General features: G+C 36.1%; 1 protein-coding gene across 1 annotated transcript in view; it reads left to right on the top strand.

Moving 5' to 3' along the window:
- Nucleotides 1-9,232, top strand: part of dlgap4b (discs, large homolog-associated protein 4b) — a gene marked incomplete at its 5' end in the record, with an annotated part of 42,063 nt that extends 32,831 nt beyond the window's left edge. Inside the window, 3 exons of the mRNA XM_079629495.1 lie at nucleotides 2,171-2,262; nucleotides 3,183-3,338; nucleotides 6,984-9,232. Coding sequence (XP_079485621.1) covers nucleotides 2,171-2,262; nucleotides 3,183-3,338; nucleotides 6,984-7,208 — 473 coding nt within the window. The 3' untranslated portion in view covers nucleotides 7,209-9,232. The remainder of the gene's footprint in view (nucleotides 1-2,170; nucleotides 2,263-3,182; nucleotides 3,339-6,983) is intronic.
- Nucleotides 9,233-15,147: the final 5,915 nt, after the last annotated feature.

A 15,147-nucleotide genomic window follows, 5' to 3' on the forward strand; every position in this document is an offset into this window, starting at 1 on the left:
CATAATGTTCATAAAACATGCAGATAGTTGCTTTTATACACTTTTAAACTTCCTTGTTGACTGTTGAGTGTGAGTGTGAGTGTGCGTGTGAGTGTGTGTGTGAGTGTGTGTCGTTTAGAAGGCGTTTAATCTGAGGAAGTGCACTAATTGAGATGATTAACTCAGATTAGAGGCGATACACACTCATAATCACACACACACACACACACGCACACACACTAGCCCAGACGTCTCCATATATTCCCATCAGACTTTCCATTGACTTCTATATGTTTTATACCGAGATCATTTATAAATAGTTTTCAGTCATTTAAATAAATAAATAATAAATAAAGCTGAAATAAAATGACATTAAATATTAGATTTGAAAACTTAGCAAAAAAAATGTGTTGCCATGGCAAATAACTGAAATAAAATGAGCTGAAGTACTATAATTAATAAAAATTCATTAATATATTTTTTTTTAAAGCTGCAGTCCGTCGTTTTTCCTCTTTGTCGCCATCTCTGTTAGAAATCTGCAATTGCAGTTATTCGCGGAATTATTAACTGTGCGTGGGTAGTAAATCGGCATGAAACAGCGCGGATGAACACAATGTATTGAGGAGAACCTGTCGCTGCCGCGTCGCTGTGGATACTGTACTGTCATCAGCAATCTCAGAGTATACTTTTTGAAAGTGTCAACATTAGAATTTTCATCGGAAAATGTAATCTGAACAAGTAAGTAACATTCACTTTTGTTCTGACCAAATTCGGGGGGTGGGGGGAAGCATTGCAGTAGGCTATATCATGCTGATTAAATCTAACGATTGCTTATATCACGTCAAAACGTGAAAAATACACGCTAGCCGGGGACTCCTTCTCTATGTGTACAGAAGTGACGTAATGACGCAAAGACATGCTCGAAATTCCCGCGGAAATCCACCAGTACCACTGGAATTAAAATCATTATTACAAGCTTACCGTTTTGAATCGAGGTAAGGCAAGCAGATCGTTTTGAACACTGGCTGGTTAAGGTTTTTTTCAAAAATGTCTTTTTTGATATTTTTAAACCCAAAAAAGTGCCGGACTGCAGCTTTAAGTAATAAAAATAAGAGCTACTTCAAAATATGAATGAGTACCAGAGATTCTGGATATATTGAGAATCGTGATCAACAGACAATTAAACAAAATAGCATGTAATTTACTAGACAAGATATTAACTTCTGCAGTCTGTTTAAATGTTTAATTAATTCGATTTTTTTATTTTTTTTTATCTATTGAATGAATGATTCAATAACTCTCATACAGACTTCAGTTGTTCTGTTACTGGATGAATCGGTGTTTCTAAATACACGTTTAACGGTCACTTGTCGCCACCTACTGGCGTAACGATGTAATTGATACAATCCTTATTTGAAGCATTAAGTTCTGTGTTTTTATCTATAAACTTTTATCCCATTACTTCAGTGATAGTTACATGTGTTTTGAGCGGCTCTAGTGTTTCTACCGAACCACAGTCTTTGGTTCATTAGTTTTCCCTCAACACTTACAGATTATTGTAGTGATTACACACTTACATAATTTGGCATGACAAAAAAATACATTTTGTACTATCAAAACAACTTACCTGTAGAAAATGATATAGAACATTTAGTACAGAAAATAATAGTTACCGGTAAATTAAATAAAAAATAGAATTTTATATTTATAATTATGGCTAGATATAGCAAAAATAATAATACTGATAACATAAAACAACAATAAAAATAAAATAAATAAAGATTAATAAATGAAATAAAATGGATAAAAAAATACAGAAATCATGTATAAAAATAAAAAGTCTCTCTCTGTCTCTGTCTTCAAATGTATGCATGAGTGAAGATAAATTGTAAAGGTTGAATAAAATATTATTATTATTTACGAGTGTTGCGTTTTTAAGATGCTTTTTTATAAATACATTGCGCTCCTTTTAGCTGATTTTTTTTTTTAGCTTTCTACTAAAAATGTTGTATCTTTAATTTTTTTGTCTCTCTCTCTCTCTCTCTCTCTGTGTGTGTGTGTGTGTGTGTGTGTGTGTGTGTGTGTGTGTGTGTGTGTGTGTGTGTGTGTGTGTGTGTGTGTGTGTGTGTGTGTGTGTGTGTGTGTGTGTGTGTGTGTGTGTGTGTGTGTGTGTGTGTGTGTGTGTGTGTAGTGTTGGGTAAGGTTCGTAGCGCGGTGGGAAGCGCTCAGCTCCTCATATCCCAGAAGTTCCAGCAGTTCAGAGGCCTGTGTGAACAAAACCTGGTGGGTTCACTCACACACACACACACACACGACTTTAGTCCAGATAGACGTTTAATACGACACAAATACAGTGTCTTACCGCACACACGTCTCTAGTGAACACAATGATTTATTCTCAGTGTGTTATTCAGTGAGACAGAAGCTGTGTTACGGTCGGTCCACACAGAGGACGATAATGATAAAGATACTTTTAAAATCATTTACAATATAAAAGAATTGTAGAGTTCACACCGCAATTATAATGATAACGACAATGAGATTGATTTTTGACAGCCAATCAGAATCCATAAATGTATAATAAACGATATCGTCTGCTGGTGTGGACAATAATATAGTTATCGTTATAATTATCATTCTAGTTATTGGTGTGACTGGGCATTTATTTATATAGTTTTAGTTTTTATTGATATTTAGAATGTGTTTTTTTATGTTTATAATTTCCAGTTTCATTGACTTCTATTTTTATTTTTTTATGTCTATAGTTTTTATTTTTATTTTTGTTATTTTAGTGTGTCAAGTTAATTAAATGAAAATAAGAAATGTTCCCTTGCCAGTTAGCTGAAATCAAATAAGTTTTTTTTTTTTTTTTTTTTTTTTACGTTCATTTTATTTCAAGTAATCACTTTTTTTATGGTTTTAGTTAACTATAATAACCCTGGATATTGAGCAGAATGAATCTGTGCATTTTATTAATAAGACCGCTCTCATCTCATACGCCCGTTCTCTCTGCTTGTGTTTTATTAATGAGGCTCTTTAAAAGTTCTGTATTTTTAGCATAAGAATCACATCAGCTTCTCGCCACACACACATTTATCACATGATCAACATGACCTCATACCTTGAGATGTGTCTCCCTCTTGTGGACAACTGAAGAAATGCTTGTGTGAATTATTATTTTTTTTTTTTTACTGTGTGTTCAGAATGTGAACGCAAACCCGAGACCCACGGCTCAAGATCTGGCCGGGTTCTGGGATCTTCTCCAGCTCTCCATAGAAGACATCAGCCTCAAGTTTGACGAACTCTATCATCTCAAATCCAACGACTGGAAGCTGAACGGAGACTCGCCTGAGAAGCAGGTACAAACACAACTAATGAAAACATCAGCAGGTTAGAAATAAATGCATATGTTAAATTGTCATTTGAAACTGTCAATGTCGATATTCTCACTATTGTAGTATTTGTAAATTGTTTGAATTAGCTCTTGTATTTTCATTTTTAAGATTTAGTCATTTTGCCATAGGCCTATATTTATATATATATATAGCTTTAATTTACACTGCTGGTTAAACGTTAGCAATTATTAAGATTGTTTTAAATGTTTGTGAAAGAAGTGTCTTCTGATCAGCAAGGCTGTATTTATTGATCAAAAATACAGTAAAAATTGTGAAATATTATTACAATTTAAAATAGCCGTTTTCTATGTGAATATACAGTCAAATGTAATTTCAAGTGATTAAAGCTGAATGTTCAGCATCATTACTGCAGTCTTCAGTGTCACAAGATCCTTCAGAAATCATTATAATATGATGATTTGCTGCTCTATTATTGATTATTAGTATTATTATTAATAGCTCTTATTATTATCTGTGTTGATAAGAGTTTTTGCTGTTTAATAAATATTTTGTTTCAGGATTCTTTGATGGATATAAAGTTCAAAAGAACAACATTAATTTGAAATCGAATCTTTTGTAACATAAATGTCACTTTTGATGTATTTAATGTTTAATGTAAAGTCTGGTGTATTGTATATTTATTTCAGTTTTAGTCATTTAGAACTTCAGCTAAAAATGTTCATCTAATATTTATATTTTATTGCAGCTTCATTTCAGTGAATGAAATTGTGAAATATTTTGTTTCATGGATTCTGAATGAATTGAAAGTTCAAAACAACAGCATTTATTTGAAATAGAATCTTTTGTAACATTATAAATGTCACTTTTTTTATTTATTGTGTCAGTTAGCAGAGTTTCCATTACCCTTCAAATTGCGCAAATTGAAATTGCGAATTGAAAATACGTCCGATGAAAACACCTACATTTCGCAAAAACTCCCATTTATCGCAAAATTGTTTTTACGCTCGCATGAGGAGGTTTTTCAGGCAATTCGAAAAATAAATATTTTGCAAAACTGCAATGGAAACCATTTTTTTTAAATTTTTGCGCATTTACAGTCGCCTGACGTAGAGGACGCGGTGTGTGTTCGGACAGAATACGAGACTGAGTTCTTTATTAAATTCATAAAAGAGAAAATAATTACAGGAATACTGGATTCTAAACCTCAAAGAAACGCCACAATCACGACCTCGAAGCAGAACTGAGAAACACAAACTCCTCGTATGAGCCGCTCACAGTATAAGAGTCTGTCCTCGACATTAATGATTGGATAACACACACACACACACACACACACGTCCCCTTCATTAATAATAATGGCCAGTGCAGTGGCTGTATACATAAACCAACAACATCCGTCGCCATGATGTTTTAGTCGCATAACATCGGTTAATGGAAACACCGTAATTTCGCAATCGTTTTTTGTCGACGTTTAAACGTTTTGCGCAAATCTGTAATGGAAACGCGGCTACTCCTGAAGTCTTTCTTATTGTGTTGCATATTTATTTCAGTTCTAGTCATTTAGTACTTCAGCTAAAAAAGTTAATCAAATATGTGACCCTGGAGTCTGGACCACAAAACCAGTCACATGATAATTGAGATGTATACATCATCTGAAAGCAGAATAAATAAGCTTTCCATTTATGTATAGTTTGTTAGGATAGGACAATATTTGTCCGAGACACAACTATTGAAAATCTACAATCTGAGGGAGCAAAAAAATCTAAACATTGAGAAAATCTCCTTTAATATACAAATTATTTTTGGCATAAAAGAAAAATGTATAATTTTGACCCATACAATGTATAGTTGGCTATTGCCACAGATATACCCGTGCGGCTCCAGACTGGTGCTGTGATCCAGGGTCACACATCCTACATGGTAACACTTTACTGGAAGGGGTGTGCATAAGACTGATATGACACATGTTATGAATATGAAGGAGGTTTTATGCATGTTTATGACAACTGTCATTAAGTGTCATTTGCTCAATTATGACATTTATAAATCAAATATGACATTGTTTGAGATGTATTTGTTATGACACCTTGACATAAACCAATACATCATAACCTGTGAGTGTCTTGGACATGACAACTTGACATTACTAAGACAACATAACCTGTCATAAACATGACATAGCAGATTAATTATTAAACTTAAGAAACTACTTAGCTTTATGGGTTAACATTACACTAAACTGTCATGTGGTTGGTTGACATCGGCTGTCATGAGGACATTATAACTGTCAGGAATATTTTTCTTGACCTCAACTACAGTGGTACACATTGAATTTGTCATTAAAATGAAAAATATTATAATGTTAACCCATAAAGCTAAGTGGTTTCTTAAGTTTGATAATGAATCTGTCATATTTATGACAGGTTATGTTGTCTTAGTAATGTCTAGTTGTCATGACCAAGACACTGACAGGTTATGATGTATTGGTTTATGTCAAGGTGTCATAACAAAGACATCTCTGTCATATTTGCATTAAAAATGTCACAATTCACCGAATGACACTGAGGGCCCTATTGTAACGCTCTGAAACGCAAGTATCAAACGCGAAACGCAAGTAACTTTGTGGGCGGATCCCGGCGCTGTTGCTATTATACCGGCGGGATAAACGACTCTTGCGCCCGACGCAAATCTAAAATGTGTTGGTCTGAAGTCGCTTCATTATTCATAGGTGTGGTTTGGGCGTAACGTGCAATAAACCAATCAGAGCGTCCTCTCACATTCCCTTTAAGAGCCGGCGCGCTTGCTCTATTATAACGGCGGGTTTGCCGGCGCACACCAGTAGCGGTTCACAGCCGAGGAGACCGACGTTCTCGTCAGGGCCGTAAAACACAGAGAAGTGACATTGTATGAGGATGATGGAGAAACACACACAAATTAGCTTCGGTTAAACAGGCGTATAATAATTTGGGTAAATGTGTAATCTAGAATTAGAATCTAGAATTTTTTTCACATCTTCACGGACACAACAATGATTTCCCTCGTGTGTTAATATTTTCCTTGTAATAATGTATGATTTGCAAAAATGAAAACTGTTGCGTCTGTTTATATTAGAGAATTAAAGTGTGTGCTGTTATTAACACGCTACATTATGGCCAAGCACGCGCCCTTAAAATACCATGTGACTAACGCGCGGCGCCACTGACTTTAGACTGGGTTTCTCCTGGTCAGTGCCGGAGTTGTTTTCTGAAACTGCAGAATATCACCAGGGAACGTTTGCGCCGGAACACACTCCTCTTTTCACTGAACCGTCCCCGCGAGCGCAAGTTCATTCCCTAATTTACAGACGTGAGCTGTGGAGGGAAAAGTCCGCTGTGTGCGGGTGCAAAGTAGGAATGATACATGCATCGTGTACAAAGTCTATTGCGCTGGGTGCGAGATACGGCCCTTAATGACAGTTGTCATAAACATGCATAAAACCTCCTTCATATTCATGACATGTGTCATGTCAGTCTTATGCACACCCCTTCCAGTAAAGTGTTGCCTTATATTTTATTTACAACACTTGTATCATCAGTCAACATTAACAACTGACATATGCATTAAGACTCAGTTTCTCACGTGTCTTCATCTCTGCTCTTCCCGGTTCAGGAGAGCCAGAAACCACCGGCTCCTCCGGTGCCCAAGAAGCCCGGGAAGAGTAAACCGGCGGCTCTGGGCCGCGAGAAGAGCAACGACACCGTGGACAAACAGAGACAAGAGGCGCGCAAGAGACTGATGGCGGCCAAGAGAGCGCAGTCCGTCAAACAGAACTCGGCCACCGAGAGCGCCGACAGCATCGAGATCTACGTCCCCGAAGCCCAGACGCGACTCTGAGGAACACACTCGAGACCGAGACCAAGGGCTCCCGCGTCCTCACGCCCCCGTCTCATCACAGCGAGGTGAGAGAGGGATGAAGACGGACACTCTGCTACGGGACGGCCACGGAAAAATCCTCACTGAGAATCCTATTAGTTGCAATCATTAATATAATTACTGCTATGATAATTAACATTGAGAACTGGTATTATTGTCCTAAATCCTATATGAGATTGTTTTAAATGTTCTAATATTTTGGATAAGTAGAAACACACGTCTGTCACACACAACGCTTGCATAATTCCCCGATGAAATCCACGTCTTCCTGTTTTACGCTTGGGTTTCTGTTCTTCTTCTTCTTCTTCATCTTCTTCTTCATCTCTTCCTTCAGCCGGCGATTGAACACAACGAAAGCTTTTCTCCGGATCTAGGCTAAATCTGAAATCGCTCCCTATATAGGGCGTTATTTAAAGGCACAGCCATTTGTAGCGGTGTCCGAAACCATAGTGGACTATCGAGTGCACGTATTCAATCCCACAATGCACTGCAATAACGAGTGCACAACTGATGGACGCTCAACGGCTGCCCGAATTCACTCACTCCTTCAAGTGAACATTATTAGCGTAGGGAATAGTGCATAGGGGGCGGTTTCGGGTTTCTCTAGTGTCATGTGTGTCCGGGCAGGCAGAGGGCGCTCTTCCATTTCCTGTTTCATTTGTTTTGATGTTTACAAAAGTCATGCATTGTGGTATATCAAATGAAAGCTGTTGTACCTCAGTCATGTGTTCATCTCAGGTCCTGAAGTCTCACGGTTGTCGAGTTTCCATGAGTTTGTACAGGTTTTCGATCCCGATATTCCTTGTTATTTGTGCTTTGCTTTAAAGGGGCTATATGTAAGATTATTAATCACGTTTTTATTGCTAATGTGTGAACGGCTTGTAACGACACTTTAAAAACGAGACCTTTTCAAACTTAGTTTGTCTATGAAAGCCTGTAGACTGATTTTTATATCAGGATTCGTGACGTTTTTTGGCAGGAAAATCAAAAGCATGTGACAGTCACGCTCCCCAGAGCCTCTCCATCGTTCACACATGATGAAATTAATACTTACAATGTTCAGGATCATGAAAGAGCCATTCTGCACTGTAATGTCAATGCGTCATGCAAGGAAATGTCAGATTGATTTAAACTATAGTCTCACATAGCCAGATCTAAATGTATACTTTATAATCAAACTATCATATCAGTGAAATATTAATGAGCTCGACATGATGGATCTCAGATCTGCTGAAAACATCCACATCTCTATGATCAGATGATTTCTGAACCGCTCTCTCATTTTTGTTGTGTTTATTATTGGTATTGAGAGGAAAACACATATTTCCATATTCCTCTAACCATCGCTCTAGCAGTGGACGGCGTCGGGATGCGTCGTATCTCTGCTAATATTTTGTAATGAATTTCCAACTTCTTTTTACTTCTAAGTGAAGAATAAGAGCTTCGTCGTGAGAATATCAGGGTCTTGAATCCCGTTCGGTCTCTTATACGTCACGTGACCACGAGCTGCAGTTCACAGAACGGCCACCGGTGTCACTATAACACAGGTTATGAACTCTACATACAGCCCCTTTAAGGAAAACAACATAACCTAATATTTTATTGAATGAAGTGCCTGTGAATCATTATTGTGGGTAACTACACGACCCTTGTAGCAATATCAAAGATAATAATATCACAATTACTCCCTAAATCACGATGCTCTATGGTCAGTTTGGACAGTGCGATAACACTTTTTTTAATAATCGCTCTGTTTTAAGTAATGAGCTAAATATGATTCTTCATTTCACTTCATAATTCAGATTCTCCTTCAAACTCCACAAATCTATGCTTGTACCTCTGATTGTCCCGTGAATAATGTGCATAACTAATATATCAGATAATGACTATTGGTCAGGACTAAAATATGCCTCAATTTGGATTATCAATCACACGAAATCATCTTTATACATTGATTAGGTTTGTTTTAAATATGGTTATATTTGCATCTAAATAGCATCATATCCACATATTCTAATATTACTGCTATTATATTCATTATCCTGAGCTGATTATGTTCTGCTTCTTATTTGTTCGTTACAAACTTACTGCACTTTTCACAAGCACACTACCAAACGTTTGGGGTCAGTACGATTTTTTTAATGTTTTTGAAAGAAGTCTCTTCTTACATTGTGAAACATTATTACAATTTAAAAATGGCTGTTTTCTATTGTAATATATGTTCAAATATTATTTATTCCTGTGAGTTTTCAGCATCATTACTCCAGTCTTCAGTGTCACATGATCCTTCAGAAATCAGTATAATATGATAATTTGATGCTCGAGAAACATTTATGATTATTATCAATGTTGAAAATAGTTTATCAGGATTTGATGAATAGAATTTTCAAAAGAACTGCATTAATTTGAAATCGAATCTTTTGTAACATTATAAATGTCTTTACTGTCACTTTTTGATAAATTTTTTAAGGGGTGGTTGATTATGATTTTACTTTTCTAACTGCAGTTACTGTGTAATGTTGCTGTTTGATCATAAACAACATCTGCAAAGTTACAACGCTCAAAGTTCAGAGCAAACGGAGATATTTGCTTTTAAAGAAATCACTTTTTAAGGACTACAACAAACGGCTGGTAGGAACTACACGAGCTTCCTCCCGGGTTAGTGACATCACAAACCCTAAAATTTACATAAACCCCGCCCCCTGAACATGATTTATAGATTATCAAGACAGAATATGCTAATCAATGACTAGAAGATAACTACACATAAGCTTCATAAATTCATCAACTAACCATTCAGAAATGTCCTGTTGCTTCTACATGTTGTCACTTCTTCTTGAGTCTCTCCATCATTGTCTGACTCCGGTTTGAACATTTTCAGTGTGTGTGGAGCTCTTGAAGCTCCGCCCACTGTGCCGGGAGCAGCAGCTCATTTGCATTTAAAGGGACAGACACAAAACGGTGTGTTTTTGCTCACCCTCCAAAAGTGACAACTTTAACTTACTATATAAAAATATCTGTGGGGTATTTTGAGCTAAAACTTCACACACACACTCTGGGGACATCAGAGACTTATTTTACATCTTGTGAAAAGGGCATTATACCACCCCTTAAAAAAAAAAATCATGCTGACCCCAAACTATTGCTTATCTTTCTTTACATCCACACTCATGAACTCAGATGATCCTCCATTTGCAGCTCTGCATTCAGTGACCAAACGGCCACAACTGACCCCAGATCAGCCGAACTGCCCATAACTACCGGTGATTGGCTGCTATTGTGTTTGACGGTGTGAGAATCTCTCCAGTTTTCAGTCGTTAGGTGACGTTCGAGTCGTTGACGCCTAAACCTGTAAACGCCTGACGCCGGAAAACCAGTTCATCCGGAATAATGGACCAGGATCATGAACGATGCATGAATATTTCAATTCTTAAATCCTTTGTTTAGTAAACTCAAGTTTGATATCAGATGTACAGGAACACTAATCTTGTGGGAAACCCGATTTATTAATATTTGACAGTATTTCCCGGTTAGATCCGCATAGCTAGCACAAAGGTACTGCCATGAAGCATAAGTAGGATTTAAATAAGCTCTATATATTCTGTATTTAATGGCATTTATATGTCATGGTAGTATTTTTGTACTACCTTTAATAAATTTACAAACTTTAATTACATTTTTGTATTTATTTTATTACTGTAATTATGCAGGGGGGAAAAAAAGCATTAGAGGAATGAACATTAATGTTGAAAATAATGAGACGTACACAATGAATTAAAAGTAAACATTCAAATGCATTATTATAGTAATGCAAACTGGAAAAAAATAAAATAAGAATTATCCCCAAAAAATGGTGGTAACTTGTTCATGTTTTATTTTATTCTGTTGTATTCTTTTTTATTATTTTATTTTATTCTGTTTGTTTTGTTCTGTTCTTTTCTCTTTTTTTATCCTTTTATTCTATTTTATTTCATTATGTTTATTTGTTTTTTTTTTTCATTTTATTCTGTTTTATTCTCCTATTTTTATTCTGTTTTCTATTTTATTTCACTCTGTTTATTTCATATTATTGTATTTAATTTATTCATGAGCAATTGTTCACCAAATGCCTGCGGTTGAGTTTTGAATCTTCAGTTGCGGTCGACTCTCTCTGTCTCTACAAGTTCAGTTCTGTTCAGTTCTGTTCAGTTCAGTTTATTCAGTTCTGTTCAATTCAGTTCGGTTTAGTTCTGTTCAGTTCTGTTCAGTTCTGTTCAGTTCTGTTCAGTTCTGTTCAGTTCTGTTCAGTTCTGTTCAGTTCTGTTCTGTTCAGTTCTGTTCTGGTCAGTTCTGTTCTATTCAGTTCTGTTCAATGCTTTTCAGTTCAGTTCTGCTCAGTTCTGTTCTATTCAGTTCTGTTCTGGTCAGTTCTGCTCAGTTCTGGTCAGTTCTGTTCTGGTCAGTTCTGTTCTGGTCAGTTCTGTTCTATTCAGTTCAGTTCTGTTCTGGTCAGTTCTGTTCAGTTCTGTTCTGTTCTATTCAGTTCAGTTCTGTTCTGGTCAGTTCTGTTCAGTTCTGTTCTATTCAGTTCTGTTCAATGCTTTTCAGTTCTGCTCAGTTCTGTTCTATTCAGTTCTGCTCGGTTCTGGTCAGTTCTGTTCTATTCAGTTCTGTTCTATTCAGTTCTGCTCAGTTCTGTTCTGGTCAGTTCTGTTCTATTCAGTTCTGCTCAGTTCTGTTCTGGTCAGTTCTGTTCTATTCAGTTCTGTTCTGTTCTATTCAGTTCTGCTCTGTTCTGTTCTGTTCTGTTCTGTTCTGTTCTATTCAGTTCAGTTCTGTTCTGGTCAGTTCTGTTCAGTTCTGTTCTATTCTGTTCTGCTCAGTTCTGTTCTGGTCAGTTCTGTTCTATTCAGTTCTGCTCAGTTCTGTTCTATTCAGTTCTGCTCAGTTCTGTTCTGTTCTGTTCAGTTCTGTTCTGTTCTGTTCTGCTCAGTTCTGTTCTGGTCAGTTCTGTTCTATTCAGTTCTGCTCAGTTCTGTTCTATTCAGTTCTGCTCAGTTCTGTTCTGTTCTGTTCAGTTCTGTTCTATTCAGTTCAGTTCTGTTCTGGTCAGTTCTGTTCAGTTCTGTTCTATTCAGTTCAGTTCAGTTCTGGTCCGTTCTGTTCAGTTCAGGGATTCAGGAGCCCGATGTGTGTGTGTGTGTGTGTGTGTGTGTGTGTGTGTGTGTGTGTGTGTGTGTGTGTGTGTGTGTGTGTGTGTGTGTGTGTGTGTGTGTGTGTGTGTGTGTGTGTGTGTGTGATGTTAGTGTGTGATGCTGAAGTGGTTCAGAAGGAAACACACGAATGTTTTCAAGCACACAGACAAATCAACCAACGTGCAAAAATACACTACAAACTCATTTGTCTGATTTTCACTCTAATATTCACTCTCTAGATATCATCTTATGATCATTTCTATTTCTCGGATCAATCTTTTTCTATGAACACGTCCTCATATCAGTCGAATGTGTCGAGTGTGTCCTCCTGACACTGATGTTCACAGGTGTGTACTCCCCCATCGTCTCGCTGTACACGTTCACATGCGATCTCGATCATATTTTGTGGGCTTCCCTGAGGACGACGACACGACTCTTGTGGATTACATTTCATAAAAGCAAGAAACTGATGATTGACAGCTCTGTTCATGCTGCTGGGACACTGGTAAAGTGTTTTCTACACCTGTGAAGTGATGAAACACAGGTCACGAGACGTCAATCTCCTCAGATGTGTGTGAGTCGGCATCATCTAAATGCAAGAGTTTGTAGCAACAAGATTTAAGATTACTATTATTATTATAAAGATTGATAATCAATATTTTATGAAACAAGCACATATTTTACTGACTAGGATTTGTTGAATATGTCTAATGCTGTATGAAGTTTAGGCTGTGTATGTCAGGGTCTTTTGTTTAGCAAGAAATACAGTAAATCTGAGTTAAGTTCAATTGTGTTTATGACTCTTTATTCTTTCTCAGCGTGGATTATGAACTGACCAGGAGTTGAAATATATATATATATATTAGAATATAAATCTGTGCTGTTTATATATGGAACATGTTTATTATAGATGCAGTTCTGAACCAAGATTCTTGTACTCTAATGTTCAAATATATGTATATTTTTTCTTATGGACTATTATGTTCTGAATAACAAATTGCACATATTGAGAGAATATGTATATATACACACACACACACACGTATATATGTATATATGTTTATATATGTATATGGGTGTATGTATATATATTTATATATTAGGGCTGTGAAATGATTAATCGCATCCAAAATAAAAGTTTGTGTTTACATAATAAATGTGTGTGTACTGTGTATAATTATATATATATATAAATACACACACATGCATGTACATATTTAAGAAAAAATTGTTATTTATAAAATATTTATATTTATATATAATATGAATTATATATAAATCTATATACAGTATATACATGCAAATATTTCTTAAATATATACAAGCATGTGTGTGTATTTATATATATATAATAATTATACACAGTACACACACATTTATTATGTAAACACAAACTTTTATTTTGGATGCGATTAATCATTTCACAGCCCTAATATATAAATATATATATATATATGAAAATAATGCACAATACTGCATCCAGTTAGGGTGTTCAACTCATGGTCAGTTCATAATCCATATATTTTTAATAGAAAAAATAAAAATATATGATTACAAATATTGTAAAATATATTGTACATGATAATAAATGATAATAAAAATATATTATTATTATTTATTTTCTATATTTTTCATATTTTTTTTCCTGTTTGAAATGGGAAACAATCCCAGATTTCCAAGAGCTGAAATATGAGCACTTGTTTCCCGAGTTTGCGGGAATGATGTCGGGTGTTGTTCTGCACATTCCTGCATATGAAAGAGTGAGATCTGGCATCACGAGGAAATGCATCACAAATCTGATCTGGATGCAAACAAACACTGAACGTTTCCTGCGAAACCTGCATTCATGAAGAGACCTTTTCATCCGACGGCACTTACAATTCAGACAATGTTGCCAAAGTTATACTTTGTTATTGAGAAGCAATTTGTTATTCAGAACATAATGGTCCATAAGAAAATCTCTATATATATTTGAACATTAGAGTACAAGTTATCTTGGTTCAGAACTTCATCTATAATAAACATGTTCCATATATAAACAGCACATATTTGTATTGTAGGATAAAGCGATTACTAGTCTAGTATTGGATAGAAATTTTAAATATTATATTACAGCAACAAAACAAAAAATATGCTAAATTACAATGAATTTAAATTTAGCTTACAGCAGACATAATACTAACCAAAAATTGTGAGATTTAAATAAAAAAAGGGCCCACGTCACTCCTCTGTTCATCTCTCTGCACTGGCTACCACTCGCTGCTCGCATCAAGTTCAAGGCATTGACGCTTGCTTACAGATCGACCACAGGCTCAGCTCCCTCCTACTTTCACTCGCTCCTACGAGTCTACATCCCTACCAGAAGCCTGCGATCGGTCAATGAGCGACGACTCGTGGTACCATCACAGAGAGCCACAAAATCACTCTCCAGAACATTCTCATTCACGGTTCCTTGCTGGTGGAATGATCTCCCTACCCTCATCCGGAATGCAGAATCCCTGACCACATTCAAAAGACAACTGAAAACTCATCTCTTCCGTGAGCACTTGACCTAAAAAAAAAAAAAAAAAAAAAAAAAAAAAAAAAAAAAAAAAAAAAAAAAAAAACCTCTCCTTTACCCTCCTTTGTTTTGGCTTATGCTACTCTGAGCAATTCCAGAACTTTGTATTTTGAGCACTCCTTGCGTTATTTTTGCTTCTTCACAATGACTCGCTTGTTGTAGTCCT

Source organism: Phoxinus phoxinus, assembly GCF_949152265.1.
Source record: "Phoxinus phoxinus genome assembly, chromosome: 11".
NCBI lineage: Eukaryota > Metazoa > Chordata > Actinopteri > Cypriniformes > Leuciscidae > Phoxinus > Phoxinus phoxinus.